General features: G+C 46.8%; 1 protein-coding gene across 2 annotated transcripts in view; it reads right to left on the bottom strand.

Annotated features, from left to right (window-relative positions):
* Positions 1–27509, bottom strand: part of MED15 (mediator complex subunit 15) — a 782088-nt gene that overhangs the window by 616940 nt on the left and 137639 nt on the right. For both annotated transcript variants that reach the window (XM_086942779.1, XM_086942780.1), the window contains exon 3: positions 15858–15909. In XM_086942779.1, coding sequence (XP_086798905.1) covers positions 15858–15909 — 52 coding nt within the window. The remainder of the gene's footprint in view (positions 1–15857; positions 15910–27509) is intronic.

The following is a 27509-nucleotide window of genomic DNA, read 5'->3' as shown; positions in this document are numbered from 1 at the left end:
CCTCGTCTTTACCCTTGTAAATTGCGACTGTTTTACCTACTGACATTTACAAGAGGGAAATGAGTGAGGTGTGATGCTTCTCACACAAAATATACACTCTACACCTCCAGTCCCCTGCAACACTGCTCATCATGCAGGGAGACAGTACCACCGTCTGCGCCACTTCGGAAAACGCATGGTACTGGCTGGAGCAAAGGGCTATAACGGCTGCACCGGGAAAATCTTCCCCTCCCCCTTTGGAATGGAAAGTGCAGTGTTGCTGCAGGGACCGTGGCAGGCACTGCCCGACTGGCCCTACGAAGGAACAGGCTGCCAAGGAGAGGACACAAGTGGTTGCGGAAGTAGAACAACGATCGGTAGGCGTGGAAGTGCGCTGCCATGGTGGTGTCCCCCCAGACACCGAATTACGCTACTGTGATTCCTCAAACCGCTGGGGATGTAATACAAGAGCACATACATTCATGGAGATAGTCCTGCTTTCACTCCTGGCTGGGGCTGCAGGCTCTGCTTACATGGCGACTGTTGCTGTTTGGTCTTGCGACCAACGATTTGATAAGTGACTTGCTTTTCAGTTTTGGTTCTTGTAGCATGCGATTTCATGGGTGGTAGGTCTTGGTGTCCCCCTTAATATCTAATGGAATGCAGGTTGGTTGCACGATCATTAATGGCGATATTTGGTAATGACCAGTAGACAATGTGGACTGGGACTGTGGGTTTGACAGCGGTTACTTACAGGAATGTTGTCCTACTATTTCCTTTTTGCCTTATTTTTCGAATTCTTTGCCCAGTCAGACGTATCTGTTGTCTTATTACTTACCCCAATGCAGTCTGTGAATGATGCCTCTCATTATGTACCTATTACACGACTACTAATGATTACAATCTACTCACATGGAATTTGAGGGGTATAGACATATAGGGAAAGACACATGATTCCCTTTTATCTTCGCAGGCGTCACATTCAGTTCACTAGCTTACAGGAGACGCATTTAACGGCAGGGGATGTCCAGAAGTTAAGTAAACTTTATCGAGGCCTTGTGGTGGGTATCACTTATGCTGCTTATGCCAAGGGGGTCCTTAGTTGGTGGCACCGGGAGTATCGTTTGTGTCAGAACATACTGTAATTGACACTGAAGGCTGGTATGTCATTGTGGTGGGCATGTTGGACAGGGAACCTCTTACTTTGGTGGCCCTTTACACGCCTAATGTGGGTCAGTCTCCCTTCTTGACGTCCTTATTACCAGCCCTTGTTCATTCACCACAATCGCCTGCATTCTAGTGCAGAGATTTCAACTGTGTTCCAGATTTAGACCTTGACAGGTCCACTCAGCTTGTGGGGGCTCAATCTCACACTACCTCCAAGCACCTAAAGCAATGGTCACAGGACATACAGGAGTTGGATATGTGACGCACGCTGAACCCAAGTAAAATGGAGTATTCCCAGTAATCTGCACTACAAGCTCTCCACATCAGGATAGGTTTAATTTTTGTCTCAGGGACACTAGCTACTAAACGCAGACAGGCAGAATTTTTTGGGGTGGATATTATCAGAACACTGTCCACTGTTGGTATCTTTCAAGTGGGGGAGACCACGGCTGACCATTCCCACCGGGTGCTTGCAATCACAGGCACTGGTAGACACTTAATTTCGGACTACCCCTATTGATGGGGGTTGTACATGTTGATAGATATTTTACGGAGAACAAGGGTTCTGCTTCAGATGAAGAGGTGGTGGGATACCTTCAAGTTGATGATTAGGGGGTTATGCATGTCGACACAGTTCGGAGTAGCCAGGGCCCTACAGAAAGAACGGCTGGCATTGTAAGCCCAAGTGAGGGGGCGGAAAGCTATTGGATGAATGATCCAACCTCCTAGCCAGTACTAGCCGACCTTAGGATGATTATAGAGTCTCATCTAGGATGGCAGGCTATTTTTGATTTTAACTGCTACACAAAGCGACAGCATGAACTGGGTCATAAAGTCAGCAGAAGCCTCGTTGTTGAAATTGGAACGTCCGCATACCACAGTTGGTGCTATTCACACTCTCGCTGGTCACATAGTTAACTCCCAACTAGACATCAATAAAACGTTTAAACTTTATTAGAGAAACCTATTTCAGGCCCAACCGCATGCGACTCCCTACTCAATTCTGGCCTATTTACTATCTATAGAACCCCTCTTCTTGCTACCTTATTGGCACAAGCTAGCTCTCAAAAGATCATGTTGGCCATCAAACACGTCCTGAGGGGCAAAACACCTGGCACTGATGGGCTACCTATTGAATTTAACGTCACGTACCGGCCACCCTTGGCACCATGTTTATTAGCGTTGCATGAATGAGCCAAGAGGCAGGGTTGTCTACCGGAAAGCATGCGAGTGGCCCTCGCCTGATTACTGTGCTCCCAAAGCACAGGAGAGGCACGCTGGAAGTAACATCTTATTGTCCATTGTCTCTTCTTAACACTAGATTATAAGGTACTGGGGAAGGTTTTAGTGAACCAACTGAACCAAATGGTGCATATGGTGATTTATATTGACCAAAACAGATTCACTTCGGCCCGCAATACGTTCCTTAATATTTTTCAATGTAATGGATTGGGCGCACAGGAAATCCACGCAGGGTTGGGTGATACCCTGGGTTTGGCCTACCTACAGGGTGTCCTGCAGAGAATGGGTTTAGGCTAGGATTTCTGTACGAGGTTACAGATACTTTATACTGCTCCCATGGCCAGGGTACACCCTGGTGATATTGTGAGGCAGTTTTCCATTTGGGCGCAGAACCAGGCAGGGATGTTGCCTCTCCCCCTTACTGTTTGCCCTGGCTATGAAACCATTAGCCTGTATGCTCTGGAAACGAGCGATTAAGTAAGGATATCAGACAGCGGATTTATCCCAGATAGTTTCCATGTACGAAGAAAATACAATGATTTATTTGAAGGCCGATCCATTGCTTTTGCCAGCAACCATGTCGGCTTTGGATTATTTTGGCCTAGTATCCAGAATGAAATCAACTGAGGGTCGGAGGGGTGAAACATGCCTTTTTCCCTTATTGAAGGTAACCTCTGAACTGTGGGCACTGGAGATACACTCCCCTCTACAGTGGGCCTCTCCCCCGCCCCCGACACATTTAAGTACTTAGAAGTACATGTTTACCACACAGAGAAAGACTTGGTGGATGGTAACCTAGGCAAGGGACTCGCGTCCATCCGTCAGTCTCGTTCCTTCTGGTCACAGCTGCCACTTTAACCAATGGGCTGGATATTCATTGCCAATATGTTAATACTCCTGCGCCTTCTTTATTTTTTCGCTGCACTTCTGGTAATATTATGTCCTTTTTTCAGGAGCTCTGATGTTTTCTTGTCTCCCTTATCTAGGGCCCTAAGAGACAGTCAAGATCGAAGCGATGAGCCAGGTATTTGAGATGGGCGGCCTGGGTGTTCCAGATTAATTGTTATACTAAATCACGGCCACCAAGGTGGATCCACGCTGCGTCATGAACTGAAAGCGAAACACTGGGCCTTGACTTGGGTGGCCGTTCCATACTTGGATGGCTATTGACGTGCCCCTCCCAACGGGAGACCCCCAACATTTTAACAAACGTAGATGCATGGTGCTTGAGGAAATGCATTCATAATGGCCAGAAGGATGCTCTGTTTACCCTTATGGAAACCACTACTTTGCAGATCTTTCCGGACCCTCTACTCAGTAGATTGGACGGCAGCTGGTTACACGCCACACGGGCGGAGCAGCAGAAAGGACTATGCGCAATTTGAAGACTTAAAGGAGAATAGTGGCCTTCCTCCGGGAGAGTTTATGGTAGGTTTGTCTCTTCTGGATGTGGCTGGCAGGATGTGTAATGCTGGCAGGATGTGGAATACAGACAGAGACCTAACTCAAACAGATGCTCCCCTGGAGCTGATGCAGAGTACCAAGTCTTCGCACTGCACGATATCTGTCCTATATCACAACCTGAACATGGTCTAGTTGGTCCGTGCTCCCTTATCTTCAGGAAATGGTGGGCTGCCCGGTTCCCCACTGAGTTAATAGACACTGTTTGGCAGAGATATCTTGGTTCTCTTAGACCGATATCGCAGAACGTTCGATTCAGATGCATGCAGTTAAATTATCTGAACCACACATACCTTTCTCTAGACAGACTTGCCAAGATGTACCCAGGGCGTTAATACAACCTGTCCTAGAAGCAATCTTGATTAGGGCTCCCGGTCTCATGGTATTTATTTTTTTAACATTTCTGTCTGTACTTATCCATATTTCTTTTTTGGTCAATTTATCTATATTTATCCACAGTTCTTTTTGTTGTAAGCAAAAAAAGACAGGTGCAGCATTTATTTTTCACATTTATTTAAATAGACAATGCACACTTGGTTGTCATAGGTTCAGATAGATTTATGTAAATGGGTATTAGTTACTGCTTTTAACAAAGATCCTTTTGTTACTTGCAGTTCATACATTGTAATCCTTCCAATATAGCACAGGGAGCTATGAAGGACATGTGGGGTGGCGTGGCTTGGGTGATGATGTGATCGGCAGCGGACCTCGGGCTCCTCCGCGGCCGGACTCCGCAGCAACGCATCCTGAGCACTTACTTGGGCCCTCGACACAGACATTCGTGTCGGAACATCTTGTGCCCGTTTTGGTGCCGTCTGTGGCAGAAATGCAAGCGGCGGCAGAAAGTTGTGAGGGCCTTTTTCCCCCACTCGGAGGTCCACCGACTCGCGCCATAAAATGGCAGCCTCCCTCAGCGGGAAAGACGCCTGACTGGGGCCGTGCATTCGCAGCTCCTTTGGGTCCTGGGAGAGTCTCTGCCCGTGGACGCCACCGCTTGGGACCGGAGATAACCTACCTGGGCATCTGCAGTGAGAAGGCGTCAGGGGACGTGGGAGCGCGAAGATCTCCTCTGGCTGGTCGCCAGCAGATGCCCAACTTCAAGATGGCGGCGCCAGGGACGAGGCTTGCACCACGGTGAGGCCCCGGGCATTTGACTTTCTTCGTTGCACCTGTGGCGTTTGGGAGCATTACCTGGACTAAGAGCTTAAATCAGAGGCAGCCTGGGACATTACTGGTGTGAAGGAGACGACTGGCCTAGTGAGCGATGCTGGGGAGCCCTGGAACCCGAGGCACAGCAGAGGTGCAAAGCGCGCGAAAATCCCAAGAATAGATAAAGTGGGCCTGTTTGCAGTGTCTTGTCTGGAACAAATTTGGGAGACAGTGGTGCAGGTGCCAGCTGGCTGGAGGCAGTTGCCACGTGCTGAGCGGGCCAGTGTCGGGGGCTGTCCATGGAGCCCGAGTGGGTGCCTCCTGAGCCCAGCTAGGCACTGAGTAGAGTGGAGGAAGGGATTGCCATCAACACGAGGGCCCCATCCTGGGAACTACTGCTACCGTAGAGAGCCTCAGGGCAGGACGGACAGGCTCTGCTGGTCGGTGAAGGCGTGGGAAGCCTACCACTTAGCTGCACAGGCTCGCCGCAGAATCTGAGACGGTGTAACCTCGGAACAGGCATCAGGGGACAGCAGCCTTCCCTGGAGCGGGGCGAGAGCTCGGGGCCTCTGCGGTGTTGGTGGTGTGTGGGGCTCATGATGGGCAGAACATCCAGGAAAAAGGGATTTGAGATGTTTCGCCTAGACGACGTGGAGCAGCACACTGAAGATGAGGATGGCGATGTTCGGCGGCAGAGGCCGGAAAGGAATGGAGACCCCACATTGGGAGAAGTAAAGCAGGCCATCATAGCCTCACGGGAGGCACTCGAAAAGAGAATGGATGCCATTGGATCGGATCTCACCCTCCTGAAGGATGACCACCGGAAGCTTAAAGAGAAGGTGGCGACGCAAGAAACCACTCTGAAGGACATCCCGGACACAGTGGCTGCCCTGCACCACTCGCTGAACGAAGTAACACGCAGGGTAAAAGTACTGGAGGTACGAGCGGAGGACAGTGAGGGGCGCTCACGACGCAACAATCTCCACATAGTGGGGATCCCGGAGCGTGAGGAGGGGGCGGATGTGGTCCACTTCTTGGAAAACTGCCTGAGAACGGAGGTAGCACTGGAGGGCCTATCTCCATTCTATGCGCTAGAGCGGGCGCATAGGTTGCCGGCTCGCCCACCTAAACCTGGAGCGCCGCCGGGACCAATGGTGGCGAGACTGTTGCATTATTGCGACAGACTTTATCCTGAGGGTGGCTCGTGAACAGCAGAATTTGCAAATCGGGAACAGTAGGGTGATGACATTTCCGGATTATAGCAGGGAGGTTCAACGTCAACGCTCATCCTTCCTGGCTGTTAAGAAAAAACTACGGCATCTCCCCTATGCTATGCTGTTTCCAGCCCGGCTGCGGGTGACCGCAGATGAAAAGACTCACTTCTTTCTTACACCGCAGGCCGCATGGGACTGGCTAAAGGCTCATGGGGGCGCGGCTGCGCCCACTTCCCAGGTGTCTTCGCCTCGAGAACGACAGATGGGGTCTCCGCTGAGGGGGGAGGCCCACTTCTCCGGTGGATCAACGTCACGAAAGGGATAGAGCGGTGCAGGCGGTGGCGGCCATCAGCCAGGGGGTGGTTAGCCCGGCGAGCAATGTCACAGACATCGAGAAGAGCGGAACGGAAAGCCTAAGATCTGGTAGTGCCCAAGGACTATCGGACTCTGAGATGCCAGACGTCACCCCGCAGACAGCGGACGGAATTTTTGGGTGAGGGGGCTACAGCGGGACTGCCGGGTCCATGCTTCAAGGTCAGTTACACTTGCCGGATTTGGGGGCCGACCCAATGGGCGATACCAGGGCAGGTGAGGACTCTCCAGGACTGCCGGGTGGCCCAACGGGCAATACCGACTTCCAAGACGGCAGGGGGGCCGGGAGGGGGCGATTCTGACCCACCAGCAAAGGCAGAGGGAACAGCTTCACAGCGCCGCTGGAGAGGGCAGGTATTACACACTACTTACCCGGCCTACGCCAGGGGGGCATTGATCTGGGTATGGGCGGGGGTGCCATTTCAATGTGTGAGACAGGTGATTGACCCGGAGGGCAGGTTTACAGGGTTCACGGGCGCCTGGATGGGCGGGACATTACACTAGGAAGCATATATGCCCCCAATATCGACCAATCCTCCTTTTTTGCACAACTCTCACAGAAATTGGTGGGGGAACAGCGGATCCTGTTCTCTGGGGGGGGGGGGTGGGATTTTAATTGTGTGACTGATGTAGATTTGGACAGATCCCACCCACCGCTCCCGGACGCCCCTGCCTGTAGGCTAGCAGACATTAGGCGCGACTGGCAGCAGCGTTGGGGACTCACGGATTCTTGGAGGGACCGAGACTACTATTACTTTTCAGCGGTTCATGAGCTGCACGTCAGACTAGACGCGGTGTTGTGTTCCCCTGATGTCCACATGATGGTCACGATGAGAGTATTTGTCTAGGACCGCCTCAGATCACAACCTCCTCTTGGTGGGCCTGAGCTGGGTTCGCCTCAGGACGACGATCCCCAATTGGCGGCTCCGAACTGAGGTTTTGGAAGGCCAGGTCTTTAGAGCCACCATAGGTACTGCCATAGAGGACTATTTCCAGCACAACGTGGGCACTTCCTCTGGTCTGCATAACGAGTGGGACGCATTCAAGGTAGTGCTGCGTGGGCGGTGCATTGGGGGAGCGGTGGAAGCCCGAAGAACATTATTGAGTGAGGTCCAGCAAGCAGAAAGGTGGCTCAGGCAGAAAGATGGTTTAGGGAGAAGGAAAGGGCGAGACCGGGTCAGCAGGACATGCAAGAAGGACTGTTACAGGCGAAGGAAGCGCTGGCGGCACAAGTCGAGAGGTTGCAGTGCTTTTACTACAGGGCATACACGGTGCGAGCTCATGCGGAGCAGGACAGGTCTGGGGCTCTACTGGCTTGACTGGCAAACCGGGCATGCCGATTCTTAAACTTAGGGAAGAGGGAGGGACAGTCCACTTTGGACAGCAAGCTATTAAAACGCACTTCTTGGACTACTACTACTCTGCTCTATATAGTAGCAGGTTGGACCCTAGAGATCTGGAGGGGGGGGGGGTTCCCATGGTATAGAATTGCCCTAGCTGGACGCGGAAGAGGCAGAAACCCTGGGCCGTCCAGTAGATCTGGGCGAGATTCGGAGAGCTATCAAGTGTATGGCCAGGAAAAAAACACAGGGTACTGACGGGTCACCGTCAGAGTTCTGTGTCACTTACATCGACCTGTTGGCTCCGCACCTGATGGCCATTTACAACCGGTCGAAGCAGACTGGCTACTTGCCTGGTTCGTCGAGGGAGGCAGTGATTGTGCCCCTCCTTAAACCGGGCAAACCAGAATGGGACTGCACAGCGTATCGCCCTCTGGCAATGTTCACTACGGAATACAAGATCCTGAGCGGTATATTGGCCAATCGCCTGATGGGGCACATGACAACCTTGGTGCACAGAGACCAAGCTGGGTTCATCCCTACCCGTAACACGGCCATGAATATTCGGCGCTTGTGCCAATTGCTAAAGGAGGCGCGTGCAGGGGGTGACGATGCATGTGTACTATCGATAGACAATGAAAAGGCCTTCGATAGCTTAGTGTGGCCATACCTATTTCGGGTCTTGCGGGCCTTTGGCTTAGGTGAGGGATTTGTGGCCTGGATGAAGATTCTCTACGCCCATTCGACAGCCAGGGTGAGGACGGGAGGGGTGATCTCCGAGGCCTGTGATGTGGGCAGAGGGACAAGGCAGGGCTGCCCATTACCTCCCCTACTGTTTGCCCTGGCAATGGAGCCGCTGGCGACTTGTGCATGGACAGGGAGACATTACAGCGGTCTAGAGGGGATGGGCCAGATACACTATATTGCCCTTTATGCTGCTGATTTGTTAATGTTCCTTGCCAACGCAGCGGGCGAGCTACGGGGGGCCCGGGACTTGCTGGAGAGGTTGGGGAGAGTGGCGGGTCTAAAAGTTAATTGGGAAAAAACCTGTGTGATCCAGATACGAGGGGAGAAGATCGACCCTCCGGAGGGCCTAGATGTCCGATGGGAGGGCACTTGTTTGCCTTACTTGGGAGTCCAAATTTACCATAAGACTGCTGATTTATTTGAGGGTAATGTAGGGCGGTCCCTGCGAACTACAAAGGGTAATCTGGAATTCTGGGGGATACTACCACTGTCGGTTGCGGGGCGAGTGGCTCTGCTAAAAATGGTCACCCTGCCACGTCTACTTTACTATTTTGTTACGCTGCCGCTCTGGCTGCCTGCAAAGTACTTTGCCCAATTTAACTCTATGGATACGAGCTTTCTATGGGGTTCAGGGAGGTGCAGAGTGGCGCTGCCTACTAAGACACGTCCCAAACAAGAAGGGGGTCTTGCAGTACCTGATTTCGAGGCTTACTACCATGCAGCCCAGCTGCAGTGGTTCACACAGCGGATGGTGGAGAAACTGGGAGTTGAGCCAGATCAGAGAAGTAGAGATCAGGGTCTTCGCCTCCGGACTCGGATATTGCTGCAGCTTCCGGTGCGCGAACGAGAAGTGCCCAAAGACTTGTGGGTGGTGAAGCAATGCTGGACCAGGGCAACGCGGCGCAATAAGGTGGGCCCTGCGTATGCCCCTGAGATTCCGGTGTGGTTCTGCGAGGAACTACCCCACGGAGGTGATTGGCAGCGGCTACAGATATGGAAGGAGCTAGGGATCTCCTCTATCGGGGATCTATATGAGGACAGTGCCCTTCTTACCATTTCAGGACCTCATCGACCGGTACGAGCTGCCAGCTCAGGACTTCTTCCTTCATGCGGCAGAGACGGCTGCTATTCGCAAACATTGGAAAAAGGGGATGGAGGAACTGCAGGTCTTCCTCCCTTGCCAATATGTGGTCACCTCTCAGGGCAAAATCAAGGCGGTCTCACGTGTCTGTACTGGAGACTGATGCAGGGCTCCAGAACTCCTTTGGAGGGACTGCGCGTGAAATGGGAGGCTGATCTGGGTATGCATATAGAGGCAAAACCCTGCGAAATGCTGCAGGAACGAGCATGGAAATGCTCTCGTAATGCGAGATTCCAACTCATACAATTCTATGTGTTTCATCGGGCGTACCTCACGCTTTGCAAAATCAATTAATTCTTTGGCTCTCACGCGGCCTGCCCGCGGTGCAGACTGGAGGACGCAGTATTCATGCATATGTTCTGGGATTGTCCAGTACTCCAAGGATACTGGGGGGAGGTCATGACGAAACTGACAGTGGTGACGGATAGGGACTTGCAAACTACTCCATGAGTGTGCCTGTTGCATTGGTTCCCCCATACTTCTCGCAACAAAACCACTAGCAAATTCCTGGACCTGGGGCTAGTTATAGCCAAGCGTGAAATCACCTGCCATTGGAAGGCGGTCACAGGCCCCAATGTGACGCGCTGGCTACGGGAATTCCCAAAATGGGCAGACTGTGAGGGGACCATTCGGCTCCAGCTGGCTGATAATGACAAACTATGGGATGCGGCGGGAACTTTGGTAGCGATGGTGGATCTCCTTAAGAATCCGGTGGATGATGACGACTGACCTTGTTGAAAGTTGGTATCACCCTTGTGATGCATGGGAGCACAATCTTGGGCTGCAGGTGGGCAGGGGTAGATGGGGAAAGGCCCAATGTGTGTGCATTCATCTAAGTGTGACTTGAGCCAATCCCATAGGGAATCCAACGGACCATGGGACATACTTATTGTGTAATGAGTGTGCGGTTAGGGAGAGCGACATCTCTGAAGGAAGTAGGGCGGTGGGGCTACTGGAATGGGGCTGTGGCGGGGGGTATGAGTTGGGGGGGTGTTCTTTTCTTGGTTCTTTGGTAGGGTGTGTGGATGCTGAGAGTACTTATGCAACCCTGGAATGCCATAGCTCAGCCTCTCTGGGTTTGACTGTCTTCTGGGTGGGATTAGTCTGTGTTTGATGGCCTACTCTCTTTATGAAGAAGGAACAGTCGGCCTGAATGATCCAATGAGAACCGGAGATGTGGCATGGCGGGGTTATAATCGTATGTTGAAATGCGCATATATGATGTCCTTTCTATGAACCTATGAGTGACGCACTTGTAAAATACGAAAACGACAACGTTGGTTTCAAAATAATGAAGGACATGTGGCTCCTACACCTTTTAACCTTCACTGTCATATGTAACACATCCTACACACTGATTTACACATGTGATTTACAGTCAATGTATAAATTGTGTATGTGTAATGTAAATTGTTCTGACACCCTGCATTGGGATGAGTAGCTCTGTAGCCCTATAAAAGAAAGTAGTGGTATTAAATCTCTATAGTAGTGGTATTTTATCATGTATACACAGGGACTGAAGACAGTCCAAAGCATTCCTCACCTAAGTACCTGTGAAGCGATAAGTTGTGTGCATTTGTTTTCCCTCCATTGCTTTTAGGTGTGTCTCCCCTCCTCGTCTCCCCCATTCCCACCATCGCTGCCAGTCAGGATACTCCAACAAAGGGCGGCCTGATGGCCACTTACCTCCTTTGTTATGGCAAAATCTACTGCAGTACCACTTCCCCACCCACCGAAAACAATTCTGTTCAAACAAAAGCGAGAAAACGTAAGAAGCGCTTCACTGGCAAACTCTGCACAGTGGTGCTAATGTGTTTGGGTGTGAATAAAACCAATCCGGCAACTTTGCAACCACTGTGTCTTGCTTTATTTATTTTTACATGTTTTGAACTTTTTTTCTTCTTTTTTCCTCCGACCCGAGGCTTCACCCTGGAACAGAATAATATCAGAAAAAGACGACTTTTCCAGTAAAAGTGTTTTACTTTTATGGATCCATTTCACAGGGAAAACCTAACAAAAAGATAGCGTCTGAAGCAGCTGAAACCTGGCTGACCTATCAACAGAGGCAAACACCTGATGTTATCGTAGCTATAAAACATCTCTGTTAAACATTTACTGGCATTTTTCCATTTCTAAATACAGACAAAGGAAAAATATTATTCTGTCTATTTATATGCAAAAATCTGTTTGAACTGAAAACCTTAATCATGATACAGCGGACTTTCTTCATATGGTCTGGACGTGCCCAGTGATCTCGTATTATTAGCAAGCAGTGACCTCTTGTATTTCGACTGATACAAACTCTATCCAGCTGCGCGACCCCACTCGCTGTCTCCTTCATACAGGGGTGATAACCAAAAAGACTAAACTATTACTGTGCTTCCAGGTCTTGGCAAAGCAACGCCTTGACGTGTCCTGGACAGAGACAACCACCCCAGTCCTTTTTACGAGGCAGACTGATGTAGTACCATGGCTTCAGCAGAACGTTCTATTCGAGCCGATACCCGGGATAGGGATGGGGAGTGCAACCTCATAGAACAATGGGGTCAATAATACTGCAAAACTGAATATATTGTGGTTCCCCAGTGATCGAGATCCTGGGATTTGTGGCAGAGCCTTTGCGATTGTTCAATCTTGTTTAATGTCGGTATGACACATTCAGTGCACATGGCTGGGGTGGGGTGGGGTGGGGGAGGTGGACGGATGAGGATGGCGATTATGGGATTGGTTGTTTTGGACTGATTCAATGTGAAGTTTGGTCTCATTATTTTTCTTTTTCCTTAGACAGTTGTGACCATGCTATTACTGCGATAGAATGTATGCACATTTTCGTCAGTGCGTGATTAGATATACGTGTACTATCGGGCACCACATGTGACTTGTATAGTACGGCTGCTATCACACCGACTCATTATTAGCGGACATTTGATCTGTATAAAATCAATCAAAGGACTAAAAAAGAATAATTAGTACAGTACAGCAATATGTCAGTGCATCTTTTTTATTCTTTAAACTGCATTATCGGACACTAAGGCACTTTCAAACATCAATCCCGAAAACAGCGCACACTGGGTCAGAGCTTTTTAGGTCGAATCTGAGCAGATTCCCATGCATTTCCCATGGATCCGTACCGTGTACGTTGAACCACGTTCCAACTCCTATGCTTAATCTCTGGGGGACATTCGGTAACTTAAATCTGTTTTCTAACAAGAGGTCCACAAGCGAAAATCACCCAAACTGGGAGTAGAGACAGTAAAACTTTGGCTGTGAAATCATTGAACTTCTGTAAACTTCTACCGACCTCTGCAGCCATTTCCTGGTTTACGGTATTCAGTCCAGCCCATAATCCTCTGCCTGCACAGTCTGTTATAGCCAGAATCCGCCATTCTCGAAGCCCAGTATTGAGTCCTAACCTTTTAGCCATTCTAGTCATCTGCCATGAGATTTACATAATGAAATTCTGGTACTTTTATTGCACATCTGCTGTCATTTAAAATGTGTAGCTTTACTCTATTTTCCCTGCAATAAAATATACTACTAGGTTTCAGAAAGTACATCCACCTGCCCCTGTAGAAGATGGTTCAACTAGTAAGAAGTTAAAGAGGGACTCCAAGCCTCTGTGGCTCCAGCTTAAAATTCAAACATTTGAGATTTTAAAATTCACAACAGACAAAGCAGACAGCCCCTGGCTTGCCTCGCAGGGAATGGGAGAGACCTATTTACCATCCCTAATAATGCATCAAACTTAACTCAAAGAAAAGACTAATTCGCTCCTCAATGTCCCATCCAAACTCAGCCACACTCCTTTGCACAGAAATAGTGCTAAACAATAAATAGATTACTATCTTGACAATATTATTGGAATCCCTACTTGGATTAATGTTGAATGCTGTTAATTTTTCAATTATTAATGTCTTATCAGGCCGCAGAAGTTCAGGACCACTACCTGCAGGAGTGCTCACATTACCTGCTGATGGTAGCCTACCGAAGTTAGCTTATTAACCCTTTTGAGTTTGTTCGTAAACTGGACTACAGATATTGGATGATCAATCTATCGGCTGGTAGTCAATTCAATATGTAGAGTTCCTCAATAATCTCTATTTATATACTGGATAACTTATTCAGGCCTGGACTGGCCTGGGGAAGTGTGGCTCACTGGTTAGAGCGGCAGACCCTGAAGCAGAGATCCGGCCCAGGACCAGGGTTCAAGTTCCATCACGGCAGCGTCTTGGGCTCAATGTCCTCGGACTCGATAATTCTCGCCTCGGCGCCTACTCTAATCATGGGTCCCACGCTGCAACTCTCGGCAATAGTTTGCTTAATCTCCACAACAGCCCCTACAACACTGGGATGCCTGGCTTCACCTTGGGGGTGCCCAGAAGGGGCATCTCACAGGGAGAGCCAGGAAGGGTTCCACAGCGTTATACAACGCCGGGACGCCCCGTTGGGGCAGCTGTGCGCTTTACAAAATACACTACATTTACATTTACTTCTATTGCAAGAAGCCAGATGTCACCGGCCGTTTTAAGGATTGCCCACTGCTTTAATAGGAACAGAAGGAGGATTATGATTCACTGAGATTAATAGGATTGTGGATAAAATAGATGAGGTGGGACATCTGACTTCGTATTAGCGTACACATTGTGAGAAAAGAAGTGATGATAAAGAAAATAGGAGAAGTCCAGGCCTGAATAAGTTATCCAGTATATAAATAGAGATTGAGGAACTCTACATATTGAATTGACTTCCAGCCGATAGATTAGTCATCCTCCCCACATTAGAGTTTGCTTTTAGAATTGAGAGACTAAAGGCTGGGAATCAGTGAATGGAGAAGCGAAATTTGGCAAAAGACTGTATTTATACAGTTTAAATATTTGGAGCCCTGATGATGTCCGCTCCAGGACGAAACGAGTTGGCTGTATAGCATGTACTTTTGTTGTGTATGAGAAACTGAACTTGGTGAAAAGCTGTTGCCATTTCTTCATGAACTTCAATAAAAAGATATTTTGGAATCAACATCGTTGAACCTGTGACACGTCTTTGAACATCACGACGCTCCCTCAATTTATTTAGTGACATTTGGAGTGGCTGGGATCTTAACGGTAGATCCTCATGAGGTTTTGAGTGGACGGACTTTATAAAAAACATAGAATAAGGGACAAAAATGTAAGGTTTATTTTCTGTGCCTGTCCTTTCACCCTTACCGTTTTTCTCTTATTTGTATACAGATATTGGATGATTAGCCCATCTACATCTTAAAAAACAGCCCGGTTTCCAGAAAGATGGTGAATAGAATACTAAAGGCCCATCAACAACTGCTACCCGTGCAGTTCCAATAATCTGCTCAAATTAGACTGCACCGCCATCGTAGCTCTATCATTGTCTGGTCCAAAGAAGGCATTTAGGATTCAAGAAACATTTTTATTTGAATGCATCACACAGCGACGAAAGACAACATTAAAACAAAAATTGGTTGAAAAGGCTATGTGTTCTCAAATTCTACATTTTGAGAACAGACATGAAATTACAGTATCTACCAAAGAACTTATGCCTTGTTGGCTCATACGTTAACCAATGAGTGCTAACGTCCGATTAACAGTAAATTCTGACTAACTGGAAATTATGACATGCCCCATCAGTGTCCTGAACAATACAGTATCAAATTACTTTCAGGAGAGGTAGAATCACTGGACCTAAGATGCTGAAAGGAAAACTATATCCTAAAGGCAAACTAAATAATGATATATTGACAAATGTGGCCACAAAGAACTTGGTAGAAGGAAGACCAACCTCAGTGACTCGCCTATTTGACATTTATTTTTCAGCAGATAGCAATTCACATATAAACTACCCGAATTAAGCCCAGAATAAAGAATGGGAATAAAAATTAAAAAAAGAAAATCTGCTCATAGCGGATTACAAAATACCAAATTTCTTGGTTTGAATAACAAACAGTAAATGATTTAGAAATGAGCACCTTCCAATGAAAAGCAAAACATTAAGAACCAACATATTCTCAATCTAAACAATACTAGATATACTTACGAATATCACGGAAGTGGATGATCAACCTGGCCACAAGAGAAAGGTACTCCTCCTGAAAACATAAAAAGAAGCAATTCAGGCAACGCTATGAGTATTCAACAAGGAAGCACCAATTTTTCTCCAGCCTGGCAATCTACCGCGGATTCACTTTCCTAGTGTCAGTACAGGTTGTCAAAATAGTATATGTACGCTTCAATTTAAAAAAATCTGACAAACCTTTTCTATAGATGTATATGATGTTGAGAAATCTACAAAGAAACAACAAGGAATATGCTACTTACCAGTATGCATCTGTTCTTGGCATAGAGGGCTGCAGAGTGGTACATTATGAATAGATCGCCATCTGGTGTTGGGCTCGGATGATTGCACTTTGTTTTTCTCTTGGAGAGTCTTTTGTGTCTTGGTGACTCCTCCCTTAGTTGGTAGTGCGCATGGGCATTGGCTCCATCCTTAGATTGTTTTGCCATAGTAGGGTTAGATGGAGTAGTATAGTAGAATACAGATAAGAGTGCCCATGTAAGTGTATCTAAATAAGATAATGTTGGAACAGACACAGGTTTCCGGGGAGGCTGGGAGGGCATGTACCACTCTGCAGCCCTCTATGCCAAGAACAGATGCATACTGGTAAGTAGCATATTCCGTTCGAGGCATATGGGCTGCAGATGGTACATTATGAATAGACTATACAGCAGTTCTCTCCCTAGCGGTGGTCGCCCGTGTCTGTTGCAACTGTCTGAAACAATGTTTTTAATACTGCTTGTCCCACTCTAGCTTGTTGTGTTGTGTGCACATCTACACAATAGTGTTTTGTGAAAGTGTGCGGTGTAACCCAGGTAGCCGCTTTGCATATGTCATCTAGTGGAATGTTTCCCAGAAATGCCATAGATGCTCCTAGTTTACGTGTAGAGTGAGCTCTAGGAGGAACAGTTAATGTTCTCTTTGCCTTTAAGTAGCATATTTGAATGCATTTTACAATCCATCTGGCAATGCCCGCTTTGGAGATGGGATTGCCTTTATGTGTAGGAGAAAACGCAACAAATAGCTGTTTTGTTTTTCGGAAAGTTTGTGTTCTTTCTATATAGTACAATATGGCCCTTCTAACGTCAAGTGTATGCAGGGCTCTCAGCTACTGTTTGTGGTTTTGGAAAGAAAACCGGTAATTCCACTGACTGATTGATGTGGAATGCTGAAATAACCTTCGGTAAGAATTTTGGGTTTGTTCTAAGAACCACTTTATTTTGGTGTAGCTGCATAAATGGTTCTTGAATCGTAAAAGCCTGCAGTTCACTTACTCTTCTAAGTGACGTGATAGCTATGAGGAAGGCCACCTTCCATGTGAGGAATTGTATTTCACACCTATGCATAGGTTCAAAGGGTGGCCCCATTAGTCTGGTAAGCACTATGTTGAGATTCCAGACTGGGGAAGGTGGTCTTCTTGGTAGAATGACTCTTTTGAGTCCTTCCATGAAAGCTTTAATTGCTGGTACCTTAAACAGTGACAGATGTCTGTTTTGTAGATACGCCGCTATAGCTGCGAGATGAACTCTGATAGAGGTATATGCTAGGTTACATTGCTGTAAGTGTAATAAATAGCAAATGATTTGTTTAGTGGATGCATCCAGAGGGTTGATGTTCTTACTGTTACAATGTATAGCAAACCTCTTCCATTTTGCTGCATAGCATGCTCTAGTGGTAGGACGCCTTGCTTGCTTAATGATTTCCATGCATTCTGGTGGTAAATCTAAATACCCAAACTCTATAACTTCAGGAGCCAGATCGCTAGGTTCAGTTGTTTGGGATCTGGGTGCATTATTTCTCCATGGTTCTGTGTAAGATGCATGGGTAATAACCTTAGCTTTTGATGTGGTACTTGTGAGAGTTGTAGCAGCGTGGTGAACCACGGCTGTCTTGCCCACGTGGGTGCCACTAGTATCATTGTCATTGAGTGTTGCTGTAGTTTCCGAACCAGTAATGGAATTAGTGGTAGAGGAGGGAACGCGTAAGCAAATTTGTTGGACCAATTTATTCACAGTGCATTGCCCTGGGACCTTTGGTGTGGGTACCTGGATGTGAATTCTTTGCATTTTATGTTCTGATGATTGGCAAACAGATCTATCTCTGGTTGCCCCCATTTTTGGAAGAATGGCTGTAGTATTTGGTCGTGCAGCTCCCATTCGTGTACTTGTTCTGACTGTCTGCTTAGGATGTCTGCTATTTGATTTTGAACTCCTGGTAGGTGTTCCGCTAACAGATAGATCTTTTGAGGAATGGCCCATCTCCATATGTCCTGTGCTAGTCTGGACAGTTGGAGAGAGTGTGTCCCCCCCTGTTTTTGAATGTAATACATTGCAGTCATGTTGTCTGTTCTGATCAGGACTGCTTTTCCTGCTATTTGCATTAGGAAAGCTTTTAGTGCTAGAAATATTGCTAGTAGTTCTAGGTAGTTGATGTGCAGTTTCTTTTGCTGCACACTCCACTTCCCCTGTACTATGTATTTGTCCATATGCGCTCCCCATCCGGAGAGCGATGCGTCCGCTGTTATTATCACTTGTGGAATTGGCTCTAGGAACGACCGTCCCTTGGAAATGTTTTCTGTGTTCCACCACTTCAGAGATCGATACGTCCGGTCGTTTACCAACACCAGATCTGTAATCTGACCTTGAGCCTGATTCCACTGTGTCGCTAGACACTCTTGTAGTGGGCGCATTTGTAGTCTGGCATGTGGTATTAGCAGTATGCAGGAGGACATCATGCCTAATAGTTGCATAAACACTCGTGCTGGTAGTAAGTGTTGTGGTTGAAATCTTTGTATTAACCCGACCATTGTCTGTACTCTGATTGGGTTGGGGTATGCTATTGCCTTCTCTGTGTCTACTGTAGCCCCCAGGTATTGCTGAATCTGGTTTGGTTGCAGGTGTGATTTTTTGTAGTTCACCGTGAACCCTAGGTGGTGCAGCAATTGGATTGTCTTCTGTGTGCTGTGAAGACATTCCTCCTTTGACTTGGCCTTTATTAGCCAATCGTCCAAGTATGGGAAGACGTGTATTTGTTGTCTTCTTAGGTGTGCTGCCACCACAGCTAGACATTTTGTGAAAACTCTTGGTGCTGTTGTGACACCGAACGGAAGGACTCTGAACTGATAGTGTTGTCCTTCTAACACAAACCTTAGGTATTTTCTGTGGGCTTTGTGAATTGGGATATGGAAGTAAGCGTCTTTTAGATCCAGTGTAGAAAGAAAGTCCCCTTTCTTCAGTAAAGGGAGTACTTGTTGGAGCGTGACCATGTGGAAATGCTCCGAATTTATGTAAGCATTGAGAGGTCTGAGGTCTAATATTGGTCTTAGGGACCCGTCCTTTTTGGGGATCAGGAAATATAGAGAGTATACTCCTGTTCCTTGTTGATCCTTTGGGACCTTCTCTATTGCATGCTTTTGTAGAAGTGCTAGCACTTCTTCTCTTAACAATGTTAGATGATCTTGACTCATTGGACGCTGTTTGGGGGGGATGTTTGGTGGGGTAGCTGTGAGTTCTAGGCAATAACCATGTTGGATAATTTGTCTCACCCACTTGTCTGACGTGATGTTTTCCCAGACAGGTAGGAACTGTGATAGACGTCCCCCGACCGGTGTTATGTGGTCTGGGGGGAGTTCTATGAAGTCACTGTTTTGGTGTTGAGGCGTTGCGGTTGTTATTATTTCCGCGGCCTCTACCCTTATTGTTGTAACCTCTGTAACTGCCTCTTGAATTACCTCTGGGTGATGTTGGTGTGAAAGATGTGGATTGCTGATTTGTTCCTGTGTTCTTTGAGCCCCCTCTATAGACGGATCTACGAAAGGAACCTCTGTGTGTTGGCTGTTGCAATGCTCCCATTGACTTAGCCGTTTCTGTATCTTTCTTCATCTTTTCTAATGTTTCGTCTGTGCTTGAACCAAACAATGTTTTCTGATCAAATGGTTTGTTCAATAGGGCTGTTTGTACTTCTTGTTTGAATCCTGAGATTCTAAGCCATGCATGCCTTCTTAGCATGACACTGGTGTTAACAGACCTTGCTGCAGTGTCTGCTGCGTCTAGTGCACATTTAATGGAAGTATTGGTGATTATTTTACCTTCCTGTATTAATTGATCTGCCTTTTTCTGATGTTCTTTTGGTAGATGTATGAGAAGTTTTTCTAACTCATCGTAATGTGCCCTGTCGTAACGTGCGAGTAGTGCTTGTGTATTGGCTATACGCCAGATATTCGCTGCCTGAGATGCTACTCTTTTGCCTGATGCATCTATTAACTTCGACTCTTTATCTGGTGGAGGAGCCTCTCCTGTAGATAATGAATTTGCTCTTTTGCGAGCGTTTGAGACCACCAGCGAGTCTAGAGGTACATGCCCTCTAATAAATATTGGGTCTTTTGGAGCCGCTTTGTATTTCTTATCAATTCTCGGGTTTAACACCCTGGCTCTCACTGGGTTTTCGAATATTTCATCTGTGTGACTAAGAAGACCCTTTAACATAGGAAGAGTACCTGATGTTCTCCGTGCATTAGGTAGAGTCTCTAACAAGAAATCCTCTATCTGAGGTTCTGTGTGCATATCTAGTTTGTGATATTTTGCTGCCCTATTAATGAGCTGCACAAACCCTGTGTTATCATCAGGTGGTGAAGGCTTTGATGGGTAAAGCTCTGGGTCATTGTCCTCATCTGACCCTACATCATAATTTTCCCATGGGTCCTCCTCATCTGGGATAGTCTCGTCATCCCCCTGAGGTTCTCCCTCCCCTAGATCACTGTCTACATCTGACTGAGGTGTAGCTGGTCTTGGTGTGGAAGGTGTAGGAATATTTTGCCTATTGTGAGGAATAGGAGAAGAGGGAGTGACTCTAGAACGAGGAGAAGCAGGAGGAGTTATATTGGTCCCCATTGTTCTCTTTTTTGGAGGAAGAAGTTTATCTTCTGACTGTTCACTCTCTTCTTTGTGACCACTTTCCCAGTTTGTGGATCAATAAACAAGATCTTTTGTTTGGGATCTGTCTGTTGCTCCTGAATCGGTACCGAAGGTCCTGGTTCCGAGAGGTGCTTTATTTTTCGATCGTCAGATCTTGTTGTTTTCGACACCGAATGCCTGCTCGATTCCGACTTTCTCGGTATCGAGTGTCTCTTGGGCGATAAGTCATATTTATGTTTCGACATGGAATGTTTCGATACCGAGCTTCCTTTTGCATGTAGCCTCGGTTCCGAAGTCGATGTCGCCCTTTTCTCGGATCCGACATGGTGGGATTCCGAGTGTTTCGGTTTCAGTTTCGGTTTCGTTGCCGGGCCCGAGGGCGGGGCGTCGGAAACTTTTTTCCGCGGTTTGACCGGGCCCGAGGGCGGGGTCGTTACCGCACGGGGTCGGTTTTTCGGTAAGGGGACGTCGTCACTCACGGTTTGTTGATCGATGAGTTCTTCGGTCTCCGACTGGTCCCCTTCCGACCCCGACTGTTCTTCTTCTTCCTCGATTTGGTCGTCTCCGAACAACTCTGGGATCGCTTCCGCCTGCATTCTGGAAACCTCGTGTCTTCGAGCTCGACGATTTCTAATCGTTAGCTTGGAGGAGAATGCTGCGCAGGCTTCGCAGTCCCTGGATTCGTGTTCAGGCGATAGACAGAGGTTGCACACCTCGTGTAGGTCCTTGTGTGGGAACTTAGCACCACACGTTGGACATTTTTTGAATGGAGTCCTTTCCATGGACTCCGGGCTTGACTGCGTCGAGAAAGGCCTCCTGTTCTTCGACGTAGATCCAAGTTTTTCTGTCCGATTTTTTATTTGGAACGCGTCGGAATGGAAATGCACGCGTTCGATAACAATACCGTCGAATTGGAAATGGAATACGCGCCGATAAATCACTTTCTTCTGAAGTTGATCTGGAGCGTCTCGATCCTCATCCGAACCCGATGGCGGAAAAAAACAATCTAAGGATGGAGCCAATGCCCATGCGCACTACCAACTAAGGGAGGAGTCACCAAGACACAAAAGACTCTCCAAGAGAAAAACAAAGTGCAATCATCCGAGCCCAACACCAGATGGTGATCTATTCATAATGTACCATCTGCAGCCCATATGCCTCGAACATGTATTTTCATTTTGGTGCAGTTCCGACAGCACTGAAAGGGCGAGGGGCTACAAATATACACTCAATAGGTAAGCCACACAGCAGCAAAGATTAAAGATATGAGCTTTCATGTGATCACAAGTGAAAATGCTGATCGGTCTTTACATCGCAGGTAAGTACATCAGGAGTAATTAAAGCACAGTCACTACATAGGGAGTAACTTTACATCGCAACTTCCCAGGTAAGTATACATAGATATATATATAAACACACGTTTTTAATACATACATTTCTGGAATTAGAAAAGGTCAGTGAAAAAGTGAGTGACAGAGCAACAGTGAGTGAATTAGGAATTGTGAGGAAAACTAACTTTACATTTTATAATAAAACCTAGAAATTCACTGGAAAAAACAAAGGTTAATGGGAAGTTAAAGCTAGATGGAAATTTGACTTGACACATTTCATTTGAAACGTACAAAACCTCTAAAATTCAACAGTTATAGTTATAGTTATCTCAAGTAACTAACTTGCGTCCTTGCCATGTACATTATCGTCAATAATGATGCATTTCTGATTAGGGATTTAATAAAAGTAGTAAATTAATATGCCATTTTATTGATTTGTTTATTTATATAGCGCCTGAATCGACTCCTGAAAGGGTATCTCTGCGCTACGGACATGGCTGCAGGAAAAGCTGATGAGGGAATCAAAATAGAATGGTCTTAAGGAGTTTCCTAAATTGGAAATGATCAGGACAATGTCTTAGGTGAATAGGGAGCTGATTCCAGTAGAGAGGGCCAAGGTAGGAAAATGCCTTTCCACCCAGCCTAGCTTTCTGTCTCGTGAGACCACACAAAGATTTGGTTCCTGAACAGAGGGTCCTGGAAGGGGCGTAGAGCGTGAATTTCTCAGCAAGATAAGAAGGACCAATGTTGCATAAGGCTTCGTGGACAGTGCAGCTGACTTTAAACTTTACCCGCTTACGCACTGGGAGCCAATGGAGCTGATCGAGGAGACGGAGGGAAGGGGAGACCAGGAGGGCATTGCAATAGTCCAAAAACCGGAGTATAAGGGCCTGAATCAGGGTTTTCCGAGTAGAATCAGGAGGCAGAGGAAAAACTTCGCGTAAAAGACCAAGCGTATGAAAGCAGGAGCCAGCTGTCTGAGCAACATGCTCCTTCAAAGTAAGGGCCTGGTCCAAGCGGATGACCAGGTTCTTAACCTGGGACTTGGGGGCGGGGGAAGCACCAAGGTCCGCCAGCCACCATTCGGGAGTCCACAGCAAGGGGGCCTCACCGAAAAGCATCATCTCAATCTTTCCGACGTTAAATTGGAGAAATTTACATATAATCCAATTAGAAATAGCCCTCATATCAGAGGAGAAAGCAGACTGAACTGATGGGGTGAATTTGCTGAAAGGAAATAGGAGGTTCGTATCGTAGGCGTATGAAATGGGAATGAAACCACAGGTCCGGAGGAGATTGGCCAAGGGAGCAACACAGATATTAAACAAAGTAGGGCTCGGACAGGAGCCCTGAGGTACTCCCTTGGTCAGTTCCATGGTCGCGAACTGTAGTGGCCGAGATTAATGGTCTGATGGTGCATGAGCACTTAAATATGCGATGGTTAAAGCAGTGCATGGAGCGGGCGCACATTAGTGTTTTTCAGGGCACAAATGATACGTTTTAAGTGATATTTTCACTTAATTATATCTTCACTTAAATCTGTAGGGTTTTTGGGGAATTTTTAGGTATTTAAAAATAAAATGTCCATTGCCACGCGCAAGGGGGAGGGGGGGTGAGGAGAGTTGGATGAAGGACCTGGCCTTCCATTGTCCGTTCTACTACCCCTTCCCCCCTCCTACTTGCCCTCCACAGTCTAAGTCTATACCCCTGCCCCCTAACACCAGCCCTTTGTGGCTGTTGTTCTGCCAGTGCCCTTCCTGGCTGACCTGCATGGTTAGATTGCTGCCCCTACCCACCTCCTCCCTGTTCTCTGCTGGACGTGTCCAAATCCCTGCACTTCCCTCCTGTCCTACATGGCCCAAAAAGATGTCACTGCCCTCCATGGTCAGTTAGCTTGTTGACCCTTATCACTACTTCTGCCCTCTACTGCCAAAGTCTATGTTCCCGTCAACACCCTTCTGTTTAGCCTCTGTGGTTAGCTTGCTGCCCCTTCCCTGCTTCGCCCACCCTCCAATGTGTGTGCTTGACCCAGCCCCTCACTTTTGCCCACCATGTTCCTTTGCGCTACTCTGCCCTCCTCCCCTCCTAGCATTGTCAGATTGCTCTCTCCGTCCCAATCCCTCCAGCCCTCCATTTTACATGTGCGGGTACCTGAACTCTCCCTCCTGCCCTTCGTGATCGGTTGTGCTTCAGCATCCCCACCTGCCTGTCAGGCGAAGCCCTTTATGCAGACATTTTTCCCCCGCCTGCCCTTTGTGGTCATGTTTCCAGACCGGTCACCTACCCCGCCCTCTGTTGTCAGAGTCCGTACCCCTACCCTCTACCTCCTCTCCTCCATGGTCCATTCTGTTGCCACTCCCCCTTCCTCCTGCCCTCCTGGGTCCCCTGTGATGCCACTACCCATACCACCTGCTCTGTATGGTCTGTAGTGCTGTCACTGTCCCTTCTGCCTGCCCTTAGCTTTTAGATTGTTATTCCTTCCCACTCCTGCACTTCTCTGTCTGAGTCTGTGGCTATGTCCCCTCCCTCCTGCCCTCCATGGTCCACTGTGCTGTAATTGTCCCTCCAGTCTGCCCTGTATGGTCAGCTTGCTGCACTTGCCCCTTTCCCAGCTGCGCTGCTGTCCGGATGCATGCCCCTGTCCCCTCGCCTTTTGCTTTCCATGGCCCGTTGTGCTGCACTGCTCTCCAGCTTGCCCTGTGTGATGTATTGTGCTGCCACTACCCCTGGCACCTGCCCCAGTAAGGTCAGTTTAGTGCCCCTACGCTCTATTGTCCGAGCCCATGTCCCTATCACATTCCTCCTTCCCTCCATAGTCCGTTGTACCATACATGCCAACATTTGAAGTTAGTAAGAGGGAGATTTTGAAACACATCAGGGGAATTATTTCCATTGATTTACATTGTAGGTGCCCCTGCCCTCTGCCGCCCCACAGAGTTATAATGAACAACTAGATCACTAACATTCTGTATTTATAATAAAAGTGTGGTACACCTGAAATCATCTTTATGGAATCAAAACTGTAAAATCTAAAGCATTTCCTGTAGAAATTATAGAAAGGAGGGTCTTTTTCCCATAAAAATTACGGCTAGTGCTCTAAAAAACCTAGAATGAGCACACATGCTCAAGAAGCAATGCAGCACTTTTAAATATTTAGCAATTTGTAGTTTTTTTTATCCAGTTGATATCATGATTATCTGATCCACCTAAGAGAAAGACGTGGCATTATAGCAAGAGCTGTCGATTTTGGAACCGTAGAACTAGGTTGAAGTCTCTGCTCAACATCCTGTGATTCTAGGCAAATCACTTAATCTCCCAGTGCCTCTAACCAAAATGAACGTGTCCTTGTGTAATGTACCTGATGCGTATTTTAAGCACTCCAATACAGTCAGGTCACCTCAGTGCTGTATAAAGCTGTAAAATAAAACGTAAGAGTTTGTCCACCTCTAACACTGGGCCATACTTGGGCTACGATTGGACCTATATTTTGTCTTTTTTTTATCTCTGGTGGCCATCTTAGAAGACTTGTTTGTTATGAAGCTCCTTCATTTCTTCCTTTCTGCAGTATCCTCAGTAGAAAATGCTTTCAGTTTTCCACTTCGATTCCATTAGGATGGCGTTCAGATGTGCCACACTTTTCTCCTAAGTTCAGAATGTTAGCACTCTAGTTGCACATTAGAACACTGTGGTAAAGCTGTAGTGATTGTCAGGACATTAACGGCCAATCTGCTGCTGGTGTTGAAAGTACAAGTTTGACTCTGCATGTCAGAATGTTTTCAAGAAATACATGAGGATATCTGCAAACTCATTTAAAATGTGTCTTAATTTTGCTTTCTACAGAACTAAGCATCATTTCTATTTTTCTTAAGTAACAGAAATACTTTAAGTTTTACTGGTTTGAATACATCAAGATGGTTTCTGTACTGCCACACTTTTGTCAAACTGTTAGCAGTCTAGTTTTTGAAAACACACTGTGAGGCTGCAGTAGAACAGAGGGTTGGAAGTACAAGTTTTACTCAGAATGTCAGACTTTATTCTCACATGGCTGAGAAAGATAATGTGAATGTACAGAAAATGTGGTTTCATTTTAGCTTTTAGTGCACCTTCTATAACAGCTGAGTAAATCATGAGAGAAAACCGTTTTCACTTAACTATGGTTCATGAAATCTCACCAGAGGGTCAGCATTTTTCACAGGGTAAAATCACTTTAGAACACCACAATTGCTAAAATTAGTATGGTACCACCAACAAATGATTTAGATTATAACTAAAATCTGTTATCACCCTTTATATGGGTTCCTTTGTGACCCTCAAAACCTGCCAATCACTACAAAGCATTTCAATGGGGACCATGTCCTAAGGTCCAGTAATGGCTGCCACAACATGTTGTGGTCAGCCAATAACGGGAGGATTGGTACCCCACATTCTCTTTGGAGTCGGGTGTGCTTACTCCTCCCATCTTAATTTTTTTAAATTCATTTTCAGGACACAGGGATCAAGTCCAGGGGTCTTGTAATGGCTGCCAAAGCATGGTTTAGGTTGTCCCCAAACAAACAATCCGGATTAACTAGTCCCATTTAAATTGGCCAATCACAGCATATCAGGCCAACAACTGTCCAGATTTCTATAAATTCTGAACCTTAACTTCTCAAAAACTACTGAAAGGATTTACACCAAACCACAAAAGTCGCTTTCTGACAAATTTGGTGAAATTCCTTTGAGAAGTTTTTGAGGTAAAAAACTATGGAAATTGCTATAGGGTTTTTTTGTTTTGGAACCCCCCTCCCCCTTTTTCTCAGCCTCTGCATGATGGATCACCCCGAATCTTTCCATGCACAAAGTAGACAAAAAGACAATTTAAATTTATTTTTCGTACAGATAAATCGAGCAGCACCAAAGTTATTAGCAAACCAACAAAGTTATTCCCTATGGAAATAAAATCCTAACTATACCTACGCTTCTTTCCAAACACCGTCCCTCCCCCCCCCCCCCCCCCCACCTTTTTGTAAAATTGGAGTTTCTTGTGAGGGTTATTCTCCAACGCCCTTTTCTTTTTTCTATGTTAGTGCACTGCTAATATTATGAACTATATATACATACACACACACACACACACACACACACACAAAAAAAAATAATATGCCCTTTCATGAGATGCGTATAAATTATGCAAAAATAGAATGAATGAAACCATGGGCACGGCTCTGCCTAAATGGCACTGTACTAATCTAATCCAATGATTTAAAAACTTCTAGAACAAGCATTAGAAATGCTTTAGGTCTCGCCTTTAAGTTAAAGCTATTTGCTTTACTAATGGTATTGTATTTTAGCTATGTCTTATTGAGTGTTTGTGATATGTTGTGCCTTTATGTTGGTTGAATTGTAATTGT

This window comes from Lissotriton vulgaris, chromosome 11 (genome assembly GCF_964263255.1).
Source record: "Lissotriton vulgaris chromosome 11, aLisVul1.2, whole genome shotgun sequence".
Lineage (NCBI taxonomy): Eukaryota > Metazoa > Chordata > Amphibia > Caudata > Salamandridae > Lissotriton > Lissotriton vulgaris.
The sequence above is the reverse complement of the archived record's forward strand: the minus strand, read 5'-3'. Positions and strand labels throughout refer to the sequence as shown.